Source organism: Oryzias latipes, chromosome 17, assembly GCF_053564925.1.
Source record: "Oryzias latipes strain Hd-rR chromosome 17, Olatipes_Hd-rR_3.1".
NCBI lineage: Eukaryota > Metazoa > Chordata > Actinopteri > Beloniformes > Adrianichthyidae > Oryzias > Oryzias latipes.
In genome coordinates, this window is record NC_136253.1 from 23,691,950 (window position 1) to 23,705,712 (window position 13,763).

The 13,763-nt window shown below is 39.3% G+C and overlaps 1 protein-coding gene across 30 annotated transcripts in view; it reads left to right on the forward strand.

Moving 5' to 3' along the window:
* The window catches only part of ctnnd2b (catenin (cadherin-associated protein), delta 2b), a 199,455-nt gene that overhangs the window by 140,863 nt on the left and 44,829 nt on the right, over nt 1–13,763 (forward strand). For 15 of the 30 annotated variants that reach the window (XM_078935532.1, XM_078935531.1, XM_023964882.2 and 12 more), the window contains 3 exons: nt 411–542; nt 7,080–7,323; nt 11,128–11,184. In XM_078935532.1, coding sequence (XP_078791658.1) covers nt 411–542; nt 7,080–7,323; nt 11,128–11,184 — 433 coding nt within the window. The remainder of the gene's footprint in view (nt 1–410; nt 543–7,079; nt 7,324–11,127; nt 11,185–13,763) is intronic. The other 15 variants (XM_078935540.1, XM_078935538.1, XM_023964885.2 and 12 more) reach the window with 1 other exon arrangement.

The following is a 13,763-nucleotide window of genomic DNA, read 5'->3' on the forward strand; positions in this document are numbered from 1 at the left end:
TGTAAACAAACAACAACAATTTTTTCTAAAAAGGATGTAAGTAGATGGGCGTTTTCTTAAAAATGTATGAGACCCCAAATTTGTATTTGAACTATTCATGAATGTGATCAATTGATCTGAACAATTTTAAACAGTTTTTAAAAATTTGGCTTTGGAAAAGAAAGCTCTCATGAATAAATAGTTGATTTCCATAATGTCCTCCACTTTGTAAAAAAAAAAAAAGATTCATTATAATGAATAACTACCATATGTCTTATATTCCTAAGTGTTGTTTTTGATGTTTACGTACAACGTGTACCCACTGCTGATTTCCATTGTGTGCTCGTGTCGGCCAAACACGAAAGTTGTTAACATTTTATTTCTTTATTCGTTTATTCATGTATGTAACCCCCGGTCACTTCTGTTTTCAGGGTCTAGAGGCTCCTACAGTAGTCAGCACAGTCATCTGGGCTCAGAACTACGACCGCTCCAGTCTCCTGAACACCACATCGATCCCATTTATGAAGACAGAGTCTACACCAAACCCAACCTTAGAGGACAAGGTAAGCTGAGACAAGCCTATGCTTACAACATAGATGCCCTACATTGACATAGTAAGGATTTTAACTAAAGGGGAAAAGATAGGTTTACAATTCTTATCTATGCAGTTAAAACTTTTACCATGTTAGATATGTGTATTAGATACTAAAGGACCATTCCATGATCGTTATATGTTGCATAGTAAACTCGGTTTTTCTTTGCTTGCTTATTACTTGCTTGAATGCTTTTAAAGCCTGAGTCACAACTGCCCCTACAGGTGGATATGGGCCATTTGTGGGAAATAAATGGGCAAACTTGTACATGAAATATCAAAGTTGTAGACAATGAGCCGATATGAAGAATGTTCATGCACATTTTTTTGCATTTTTGATACCGGTGACAGGTCGTAGTGAACACCTATACTACTCATAAGTAAGTAAGATGCAGGCGTGTCTTACCGATTTTTCATTTTTTGGCACTGTGCAAGAGGCCCTTAGTGCTGATCAAGTGTTAACTGGGTGCTCCTTGCGTATAGCCTGACTGTTTGATGGTGTCCTACAGGAACCTGCATACTCTGTGCGTGCGGCAATCAGTAAGGAGCCAGTACGCATGGCTTACCGACGACTACAGTGCATAGTAAAAGCTCCGTATGTCATCAGAGCATGCAACTTATCCTTTTGAATACTGCAAGATACACTTACCACACACATTTTCACGATGTTGCTTAAGTTGGCCGTACAAGCCTCAAGAAAACTACAAGACACGCCTAAAACGCAGCTCCTCCTGTCCACGACCCTCCATAAAAAAACCACGAAAAATCCAAAACACCTTTACAGGCCAAGGCTTAATGTAAATGTTGGCACAGTTGAATAAACTTTGGTAATTGTTGGTAAACTTTTGAATAAAGTATTAAAAAATTAAGATTTAACACAGATGTGGAAAAGAAACAACCAATAACTTTATTATCCTTTGTCCCAAACTCATTTCACAGCACAATACAACAACTGACAATGAAACACCTTGTGAGAAACTATTATTATAGTGGTTCATTTGAAAAAATTTCATTCACTACAACACAAAAACTTACAAATTTAATATTCAACCTGGCATACATATTTACCAGGTCATATTTTTATAGCAACATGGTAGTTTCAACTCTAGAGTTCTTTTAAATTCTTTGTCTGATCATCCCCCAGAAGACTATTTGGAAGGAAGAAATGTAAGTGATGGCAGTTAAATTTTTTGTGGGAAAACAAATAAAAACACTTCAACCTTGAAAAGTGAAAACTTTTAGAGGTTTTCATTTAATAAACGTCCTCCATTGACCTAACTATTTTTAAAGGTGGCCGGACAGTTTTTATATTGAGCTTAATGATACTTCAGACAAACACCAAAAGGTCCAGACACACGAGCTATGTTTTCTTTTTTTGGACTTCACATCTCTCAGATGGGAAATTGCTTATTGATTCTAATATTGATGTTTATTTTGGAGGCTGAATGCTGGCTTTCTAACATGTGGAGAGTAAATGGCTTTTTATCAGCATTGCCTTCTTTCTCCCCCCTGGTTTTTTTTGGGCTGGAAACATGAGAGCTGTGACTTGACACCTCTTCATACTGGCTAATAGCTCATTACACCAATCAGTTGGTTCAATAAAACTACATTTTCTTGTGTGTGAAGGTGTTGAATAAGTTTATAAAATGTTGATGAGGTTTGCCTTGTTAGAGAGCTTCTTAAACCGTATTGTTCAGACTATAAGAATAATTCACCGAAGCCCAGAAAAAACGCATAATAAAATAGAAACACTTTTGAAACTTTAGATACTTCCATGAATGAAAAGGACGCTACCCATACGGCACTACCAAATCCGACTCCCTGATTTGTCAAAGTTAACTTTTAAAGCGCTTTCAATGGCCACCCAAGTTTAAGACAAACTTAAAAACTTGCGTTGCAACAGAGGAACACGAGTATGTTGAACCCAGAAGCCCAAAATGCGCATTTTATGCGCACTTATATAGACTTTTCATTGGACGTGATCACTGTGACAAGCTTATCTGAGCCCGGTGAGAACGTAGCATTAAATCTGCTATGTAAAGCAGACAATGTTATATTCAGACTGGTGTGGACCAAGCTGCCCAGTGTAAAAGTAACTTTACCTAAATAAAACTTCTACGCAAATCTACTGCTTGACTGCAATTTTGCTTCAATCCTACAAAAATGTATTGATTCCTAAGCAGTAGAGTTACTCACATAAAAGGAAAAAGACAGCTCACAAAGATCACTTGATAGAGATGGAGAATACTGAACAAAAGAACAGCCAAAAATAGCTCCATTTTATCTACATGAAATAACCCAGAAACAAAGTGATACATCAAACAAAGACTTCAGCAAGAAGAACAGAGCCAACAACAGCCTGATCTCACTTCTGTTTCTACTTTATGTTACGTTCTTGGACTAAATGCAACCCATAGGAAAGTAGAGGGGAGAATCTCTCATCCCATCTGATCTTGTACTTCTATTTAACAGATCAGGTAGGCAAATCCAATTGGGGTCTCAATGGCAATTTGTCTCCCTTTCACAGTCTGTTAACTAATTAGTTTCAAGGCTGAAAATTAATCTCAATTAAGCCCATGGGTGTTGGGTTTGATGCTTTGCAATCAACGTAAATCAACTGTGTCCAAGAATGTTGCTGTTGCATTTCCACCAGTTTATTTTCCACAGAAATTCTGTATAAAAAAATGCTCAACCAGATACATGTTACTTAACTTGACAAAGATTCATACAAAAATGTACATTCAAATCATGATTTTTTTTTCCATGTTGTGGAGCAGCGCTAAACCGGACTAATCCAAGAATCTTGAAAGGACCCTAACCCCAGGTTTCCTGTCAAAATGATTTATGTTTGATGAGTTCCAATTGTGCTTTGAGGTCAATTAGTGGCAAGATGATGAAGAGTTGCAAGCAACAAGGGAACACTATCAACTTGGTTCCACATTGGAATTTCTCCCAGTGTGCGTTCTTTAAGTTATCTAAGTAGATGCACAGGCTTGCCCTTCCAGCAACCCATAAACTCCTCTCTATCAAGGTGGCAATTCCTGTTCTTGACTAAACCTTGGCAAGTGGCCTTTGTGCACAACAGTGTCCTTAGGTCTTTATGTCTGGATAGAACTTGTAGCCCAAGCCTTATGGGGATTAATAAGGAGGTTAGGAGAAATTCTAAATGTATTCGGTTGGATCCTCACAGTATCAAATAAATAGCTTTAGATTTTTGAGTAAGCACTCAATTACTGTCTGGAAATCCACCAAAAAAAATCTGGCTATTAAAGCTTTAAATTGGTCAGTCTTGAGGGCTTTTCAGGGTTCAGTTCCACACATAAGTGATCAAAAGGGTAAACATTCATGGGCAGACGGGAACTTTAGCTGACAGCTATAATAAATACTCATTGTTGGGTTGTTGCTTATTTACTAAGCACTTAAAAACCTTCTATACATGATCTTACTCTTATCTGGATTTGGGTTGTAGGGGCAGTTCTTTAGCTGTTAGTCAGATGCATCCATACAGGGGGTTGAGCCACACTGGTGTGTTTTTGTGTTGTCCGGGCCTGTGGATAGGCGCGGCCAGAATTTAAAGGGAGCACAGGGAAACTTGAGGCTCATACAGCAACCTTAAGGGAAGTCATAAAGGCTCCTGCTGGTTTTCCAGAAATCCTGCCTAATCAAGCTGATTACCAGGATCAGGTGTGTTTAACCAATAACAAGGTTCAATGGCAGGTTGGTTTGACAAATTCTAGGACACCGGTCCCCGAGGCCTGGATTTGGGCACCCCTGTTATAGTATCTTACCTACTTTACCCTTACTTACCTTTCTTTTTGTGTTAAGTGTGAACTACGACCTGCCCATAGAAAAATCCATGCATGAACATTTTTGCTCTATGGATTCACCCAGCATTCTACAACTGATATTTCCAGCTTGCCCCATATAGGTTTGCCCATTTGTTCCCAACCCTTTTTCGCCCATAAGAACTTAGGTCTAAAGCATATAGGCACCCAAACCACCTTTTCTACAGCCACCTCTTCCACCTTCTCCTGCTGGGCACAATGGCTGCCCTTGGATGGTGGAGAGAAATAGGGTGGATCTGAATTGCTTCCCTTCCCCTATGGTCTCTTCCTACCCCTACATGAATCCCCCCCCTCAAGTGGAGAGGTATGGAAAAAATAGTGTTTTCAAATTCAGATGTTACAACTTGGTGAAGGAACTTGCACCTGGAGCTGTGACAGTGTGGGAATTTTGATCACCGCGGTGATAAACCAGCAGGGGGCGTGGTGTCGTGGTTAACCGCAGTATTCTTGATTAACAAATAACAGTAACAACTAACTACTACCTATCTAACTGATGAACTAACTATATAGGTGTTTTAGAATGACTATGTGTGTGTGTGTCAGCATGCTGCGTGTGTAGGAGGAAAGAACGCGCACACCTGTGTTGGGGGTGTGTGTTGATTATTCTGCAGCGGACCGCAGCTATTAAGCCTGACACCTGAAGAACGTGGGGCAGGAGGCTCCACATTTGTTTATACAGACACGTAACGTTGCACTGCACAAAATAGTTCCCAAACAAAACATGTAGTGATGTTCATCGCACTTTAACAGTGCGCATTCATGTTTGGTGTTATGGAGTGAAGGAGAACAGTAATAAACCCCCCCCAACACAAAATCCTCCAGCGGGCGGCTGTGTCGCACACTCAAGAACGCACGCAGCTTGTAATGGAAATTAATACAATGGAAATCAATAATTAGAACACAGTAAATTTTCCGTATTTCTTCGCGAGACGGAAACTTCTGTTGTAGAATCAGGATGTGTTTCTGAAACCGTTTCTGAAACCGTGAGTAGAGGAAGCGCGCCGCGTGCAGCGTAGAGGGAGTGACAGCCGCATGCCGGCAAGAGGGAGTGAGAGGCGCAGCGCAGGGAGGGAAGGAGGCCATCACCGTGGTGATGTGGTTATCGTCACACCCCTACTTGCACCCGACCCAAAAAGAACATTCCACCTTTTTATTGAAATGAAAACCATAGCCTCAGACTATAAGTTGCCAACTATTATCAGAGCTGCTTCACACTCCATGCAAACTGCTCTAGTGAAGGCAAGGGTTTTTATCAAGCTAAAAGAGTCACACCATCATTGTAACCCTCCCAAAACCCAACCTCTCCACCACTTTACTGACCTAGAAAGTTCGGCTTTTTAGAGGTTCTGAACCAAATCTGTAACAAAAGGCTCAACTGGCTAGCTGGTTATGCAGGCGGTCTGACCCTCCGTAATGATTTAATGAGATCCAACAATGCAGCATGTATCACCATGTGACCAAGGATGTGTCAAGATCATTTAAAGCATATATTCACATGCATGGATAGGTAAATGTGGGAAACCAAACAGTTATTGGACAATTAAAATTTCACTTTTGGGGGCAGAAATGTTGAAAAATACAATAAAACATAGGGTGACGTGAACTCTGTCTTTACCTTGCTTTTGGTTACAACATACTTTTAATGCAAACAATTCTTAACATATCATTCTGTTGGGATTACTCTGCTGCTCCTGAAAAGTTTTAATGGTTTTAACATTGAACTAGCCGGTTCTATCCATCTGATGCAATAGACACCTTCGGTCAGAATGTGGAAAAGTAATTTCATTGTTCTTGTTTGTTTTGTAGTTAAAGACCCACTCCAATTAACTTTTGATCTACTCTAAAATCATTGCAGTGTTTTTTTTTTATTTACTTTAATGCTGTTTTTAGCCAAAATAGCAGCTGGAGCTCTTTGTTTACGCGCTTCTGGTGCAACAAAAATGGCGAGCAATATCGGAGTTATGAGCCAGATTCCTGCTCAAACGAGGAAAGTGAAGATTTACATGGATCACAGTTGGTAGTTTCTACGTCACAACTACAAGCTTTTTTTAACAGCATTTTTTCGTCTGCTCCTGATGAACGATCTGATTAAAGATACACTCAGAAATACAATTTTAACCCACTTTTTCTCCATTTATATGTCTTCCATCGTCAGAAAAAAGTTAAAAACACTATTTTTATTGAAGTGGGTCTTTATATCAGCTCCGTTGATGTGTCTTTAATGTATTTTACATGTCGAATGTCAATTATTTTATATTCATTTTTCACATTCATCGACATGTCTGGTTGGCCCTACAACTTGCAATGTATTTACCATGCATTTGGATCTATAGTATAACTCATGTATGTTTATGCAGTATATTTTGATTTATTTTAATTGACTGGTCATTAATAATCACACCTGTTCAGTTGTAATTTTCTTTCTTTAATTTGCCTTACCTTTTTATTTGTCTATTTTTTCCCTCTACTCCATTGGTGCTTGTGTTTTTTCACTCTTCCTGCTTCTCTACATGCATTCTTGGGGTGCCGCTTGTGTTTTGCGGTGGTTTCTTCTTCCCGCATTCCTCACCCACTGAAACCTTCTGCTTAAATCCCAGTGGTGAACCATTTGTACCAAGAGGTCCTCAATTATCTGTTTTATCCCTACACTCCTGTCCCTCTAGCCCCGCCCTCCCCCGGTGTCGATCCAATCCCCCTGCAGCGAACGGGAAGCCAAAGCGCCGCCGCCACATTTCAGAGAGGCAGCTTTGCCGCAGGAGGCGTGGCGGCTGACTATGCCAATCCGTACCGGACCCTGCAGTTCTGTCCGTCCACTGAGTCGCCTTATAGCAAGTCAGGCCCCGCCCTTCCACCTGAAGCTGCCCTGGGCCGTTCTCCATCAGTGGATAGTATTCAGAAGGACCCAAGGTGAGGAAAAACTGAATATTTTTGATATGTATCAGCTGTGACTTGTTACCAAAGCCCTTTGCTGTGCTTCTTTTCCACTCTCAATGGTCTTACTGAGGGCCTGATTAGCCACGATGAAATTAACATACAAGAAAAGTGACATCATGGATTTTTTTTTTTTTTTTTTGGTCTATAGAAAATTTAAAAATGCAAATGAGTACAGAAGATGCTCCTACAGACATAATTGGTGCCATAAAGAACTGGCTGAATCTGGGCCTTAGTATGAGCCGCACATCACAGCACATCTTTGACTGTCGTCACACTGCTGTACGAATGCCTGCACACACCCCAAGGTCAATATTTCAAAGTTTTGCTGTCACTCGTAAGAATGGAGTACCTCTTTGTCAGTGGCAATCAGTCATGTTCTGCACATCTGGCTGACATGTTTACAGCAGAGAAGCCTGCACAAAGTCTGCTTTAGAAAGAGCAGAACTCCGCATGTCAGTGTAGGTGGCAGAGAGACAGTGGCAGCAAAGAAAAAACATTCGAAAGATCCATGCAAAGACAGCTTAATGTCATTTTTCCCGCCACATTCTTCGTTTTCACTTAATATCAAGCATAAAACACTTTTCCAAATGTCTTCAATTTCTTCCAGTCTTGGCTTCTTTTCCTAATTAATGACTGTACGGACCAGCTGTCAAAGATACAAACAGCCTCATTAAATTTAAAGTGTCTTTTAGTGCCATTTCTGCTCAGACGTCTGTACCTTTATTTATTTATTTTTTTAAGTATTCTTTCTAGTTAGGGCATTTCTTGCTGCTGAAATACTTTATTCCTGTGTATAATAGCAATTGGAAACTCAAACAAAATTCCACATCATTGCGTCAGGTGACATCTATTCAAGTTGTTGTCATGGCTTCTATCCTCACCCATCATCTAAGTGGTTCTCTCTCTGTGCACATCGCGCTGACATCATCTGTACGATCGCTCTTCAACGTGCTTGTGTTTGTAGCTTGAACAGCTGTGCTGCAGTGCATGGCGTTTTTGCTTTGTGTTCTTCACATGGTACTGAAATCACCAAAAGGCATTTTTGTCCTTTGCGCATTAAAGGGAGGGTCCTATACTCAGACCGAATAGACTTAGCATTAGTATTCGTTTGAGGACAGCACATTGTCATTTTTGAGTCAACAAATCTTGTCAAGTTTGCAAATGCACTTGATTTACTTAACCCTTTAACATCCAAACTGTCGACTACAAAAAACGCATGCTTTTTTAACTTACTCCTTTACCATTCGCACAATTAACGTAATTCCGATGGCTTTTCACGCGTGGAAAAGCCGCTCCCCTCCGCATTAGCTGGTTTATTTTGATTGCGTACACACTATACTATAAAGCGTTGCATATCACTGCAAAGCTACTTTTCCTCGATTTAAAATGTGTTTGAGCCACACACAAAAATCCCTACCAAAATCTTTTCTGAAAGAAATTTTCTTGCAGAATAAAACTCACGGAGGGCCATCATCTGCCTCAAATGGCGGAAAGGTGAGAGGGCGTGACAGGGGCAGCTGGCACTCAGATAGTACAGCATTCTGAAGTCGGACAGCCTTCTGCAAATCAGGAGGTCACTGATTTGAAACACAGCCTCCAACAGTCCACATGCTGCAGAGCCCATGGGCAAGATACTGACACCCAAAGCGCTCCCACTTGGTCTCAATGAAAAAGACAAAATATACAAAGACAATTCTTCAAAAACAGAGACAAAGCCTGAATGTGCAAGTTAATCTGTAAATGTGACTGGTAAAAGAATAATTCTTTAGAATTTTAGACAAACTGGAACAACGCACATGCTTTTTACCATATAAAATATATAAAAATAAAATTTAATCAAAGCTATCGACTTTTGAAGCCAAACATTTGTTTTATATGTATATATATGTGTGTGTGTATATATATATAGCTTTTATGTGTATTATAATGTTCATTGCTCACAAAAAGGCAGAATCTGGGTTGCCGTCATGAAATGGGCGGCACCCACACGGAGCGAAAGGCGGAGCCTCAGAAATCGATTTGTTTTACTTCTGGATAGGAAAATGGGCTGCCAAAAAAACTAATATTTAATATTTAAAAATCGTTCTTGTGCCAAAAGTAATATATGATAATATACATAGATAAAGTTTAAGCCGTAAGAAAATCACGTGATAGGCTCTTTAAGATCATAGACCACTCTGTGAATCTGTAGAGCAAAATTGTTCATGCTGCAGCCAACAGGTCATAGAAAACACTTAAACAACATGTTAGGGTAAGTAAAGGTGCAGTAGAAGAGACGCAGGCACCTGTGCACTATGCAAGGCGTCCAGAAGTGCTGCTCGAGTAATAAATGCTCGCCCATTGAGCGCAATTATCAATTCAACTGTTACAATTCAGAAGTGCTCGTACCTTAGTAATATCTAGAGAGTGGAATAATTGCAAATACTTCCTGATACACTTACGACACGCAGAACGTTGGTACATTCCATTCTCCCAATGTCACTTGAGGTCAACGTGAAAGTTTTAAGGAAACTGCAAGCCACACCTGCGTTCTTCTCAAGATCCAGCCAATCAATCGTCCACAGGTAGACCGGTTTTCCATTTATTGATGCATCTGATTGGCCAGTTTATAACTTGAATAACATGCGATAAAGACAAAATATCATTTAGAAAAAGAGGATTAGTAAGAACATGTTCAAATAAGGTGTCAGAACAAGAATTGTATTTTTTGCCAAATGAATTACTGAGTAAGGGCTGTTTTTTTTCTCAATAGAAGTATATGGGATTCTGGCTTCCTCGAGCCAGCGGGTACTTCCTGTTTGGAAGGTGAGGGGGAAGGGGTCACTATTCATATACAGTCAATGTTGCAAACACGCTCCAAAGTGGGGCTGAAACAAAGTGTCACTGCTTTAAAGCAACTTCTCATATAGAACCATTGTAATCAGTTTTTCTAAGGAGTTATACCTTCATTCTTCTTTTTTCAAAGCTGTGACACTTTAGCTGACACAGAAAGTCTGATCACACAAAACTATGAAGAAATATCAATATTGTGATCCAACAAAACCACTAAATGTTTAAATAAATGCTGATATTTGAGCAAATGTTCAAAGCATTGCATCTCTCCTGCTGTTCTGCTTGGAGGGACTCAGGCTAAGGATCACAGTGGCACAGAACATAGGGTCTAGTGTGAAGCCCTAGAAAGGAACGTTTTTTCTTAATATTTTGCACAATGTCCGGCATTCCAGGCCTATCACAGGAAGGTTAGTGGATCATGAGCTAAATATAAGCTTTTTCAAGCTTTCAAGCTTTATTTAAAAAAGAAAAAAAAAAAGACTTTTTGTTTCTTTAAATAATACTTGAAACTGATTTCATGGCAGAGGGATGTGACATCACAAGGCTATGATTTTCATTTGACCTTAAAAAACAGGTCCAGAATCACAGACAAATGTAACCATGAAAGAAATCTACAATTTTATAACGCAGATTTCGTCTCAAAACCGCATAGGTATAATGAAATTATATGAATTTAAATTTGTGTCATAAAAAAGGACCCTCTCTTTAATTGCCTCACTTGCCATCCTCACATCACCCACCCTGCGTGCATGTTCTCCCTCTTTACCACCTCCACCATTGCCTGATAACCAAACGTTGAGAGAAAGATGAGTCTAGTGGCTACGCATCAGTTCCATATATTTTTTAAATTCCTTATTCTTATGAAGATTACTCTTTTTTTTTTTTTTTGTCAGACAGCCAACACATACCTCTCTTTTGTTTCTCTCTGCCTGTCCCCCTTGATAGGTACGACCCCGAATTCCTTGTGTGGAATCAAAATCAAGCCGAGCAAAGAATGACAAAGTAATCCAACTATTTATTTATACATATGTACATTTTGTCTATTTTTCTAACCTTTGTCTCATTCACTGAATCCTTCCATTGTCTCCTACCTGGCACCAAATGCTGATGCAGACTTTAATGTTTAAGGCAGCATGGCAACATTTCATATTTGCATTGTCAACCCATTTCTTGGTTAATGTAAGTGAGAGTTTAGATGTTTTCATTTTGTTTTGTTTTTTTTGTACATGAAAAACCAAACAAGGACTCATTGCACGCATCATAAATACACCACCCGTATCATGAAAACAAAAGAGACACCTTTTAATTTAAGTGGCTAAATCTAGAATCACTTGTGACCTGCAGGAAGAGTGTCGTTAGTTCTCATTCTCTCCTTTGGCTTGTCATGTGCCCGTCCATCTTTCCATGCATTTCTCTAATCGTCTGCTCAGTGGGTCACCCATTGGTGTTCATTTTGTGTTCAGGTGATTTCTGAGCCAATGTTTTTGTCGGCTGTTTTCACGTGGCGTGCCCACTTTTGAGTTTTGGAATGATGGGGCTGACTGTTCCATCTATAACTCCACAACCTGTTGAACTTGTGCCTCAATGAAACATTTTCGATTGAAAATCAAACTTGGAATTGTGACACATTCTGACAGACCTTATCATGGCGACACATGCATGCAGTTGGACAAACACATTTTAAATGATGTAATTACTTGGATAGAATTTTAATCTTACATGTTTCCAAACCACAAGGTTACCCAAAATACTCACTCGTCAGAGGTAGAGCGGTCGACCTATGATGGGAAGATCACAGGTTAAGGTTCCTGCCCCATCTGCCCATGTGTCGAAGTGTCATTGGGTACATTCCTCCAGGTTGGCACCAGTGTTCAATAGCGGAGCCTGTGACTGTGTGTGAGTTTGTTAGAACAAGAAGGGAGTGTGAAGCAGTGTGAAAGCTCTTTAACAACCAATAGGTAGAGAAGCGCCACACAAGTCCAGAACCACGGCCGCGCCTAAACTTTCATTTAATAGTGAAAGTCCCACTCCGATCATCTTTTGCTGTATTCTAAAAGCTTTCCCAGTGGTCTTTTAGTAACAATTACAACATTCTTAGCCAAAAGCAAAAAACAACCTGTGTCGTCTTCAAGGACATAGTTTCTGCAGAGCAGCAAGAGTTTATTGGAAATTTGCCTCTGATTTGTTGCCAGAACTAATGGTGCAGAGCAACCCCGACCCCTCTTCCTGTTACCCATGACCAATGTGCCTAAGTGTTTTTGGGCTCATTGCTCCATCGATGTGTGAATGTATGTGCGAATGGGACTGCAAAACACTTTGGGCCTTTAAGAAAGGTGGTATAAAAAAGTGTACACTATTTTATAATATACTATTATATTGGGAGAAACAACAAGAGAAGGTGAAGCATAGTACACAGATTTTTGAGTCTTCAAATCAGATCATACACTTTCTCTTTACTTTAAACAAAGTAAAAAATAAAAGGCCACCCTTTTTTTTTCCTAATTGGCAAAAGCACAAATGACTACAGCATCAATAGATGGGGCTTGAGCCAAAACTCTTCCCAAATGGCCTTTTAGGTCTGAACATTTTCCATTATACCCAATAGTAATGGCGTTAGCCAACGAAAGATTCATAAAAGATGAATAAAGGTGCATGAATTAAGAGACAGAGAATCAATTTCATTGATTATGCACAGAGTACATCGAAATTATAGGAAAAATAGTGATGGAGATCACAATGTTTCATGGGCATCCACAGGACATTCTTTTCTTTTAAGAGATTCTATCTTTTAAAAAGTGTTCAGTGGAATTCTGTGCTCTATCCAAAACGATATCACTCATTCTGTTAGCCTCAACATAGTGATCCCTTTTTCAGTAACATATCTTTGAGATTAGCATCTAATCTTGGTTCATAACTCAAAGCTCCACAGCCCCTAAAGTGTGATTTAGCTAGAAAGAAGGCGATTCCTGATAACAGAAATTGAGATATAGACTTAAATGCAATCTGCTTTTTTTAGTATCCTCTTTATATGTCCTTTCAACCCTAAAATAAAATAACCATGATTCCCTTATAACCTAATAAAAATTACAACGGAAATGTGTTTGATGATAAGAATTTAACGAGATCGGTCCAGCATTTAAACGATTGCCTTAAAATTTGTTCTCATAACATCAGTTTTGGTAGTTTTTTTTTCTCAGGGATCAATTACTTCACTGTTAAAATGGTAAGCTCTGTTATTCAGCAGTCCTTTCCCCACAGGGGAGGTACCAACATAGTGCCCAAAGTCACCCAGGCTTCCTATTGAGTCACCTCTTCTTGTTTCCAGGCAGATTTTATCTGGATACCAGAGAGGGGATAAGAATTTATTTACATTATACATTCTTACAATGTATTGGCATTAAAAGTGGCATTTAGCATTGACCACTTAAAAAAAAAGATTTAGAAAGTTTTTTTTCTGTACACCATCAAACTACAATTTTATAGTTAGTCTTTCTGTATGACACGTGTTTGAATATTTAAAGCAGAAACTAAAGATGTAATAAGAAGCAAAATAAATAAAGGGGTTTGTGTTCATAATCTCA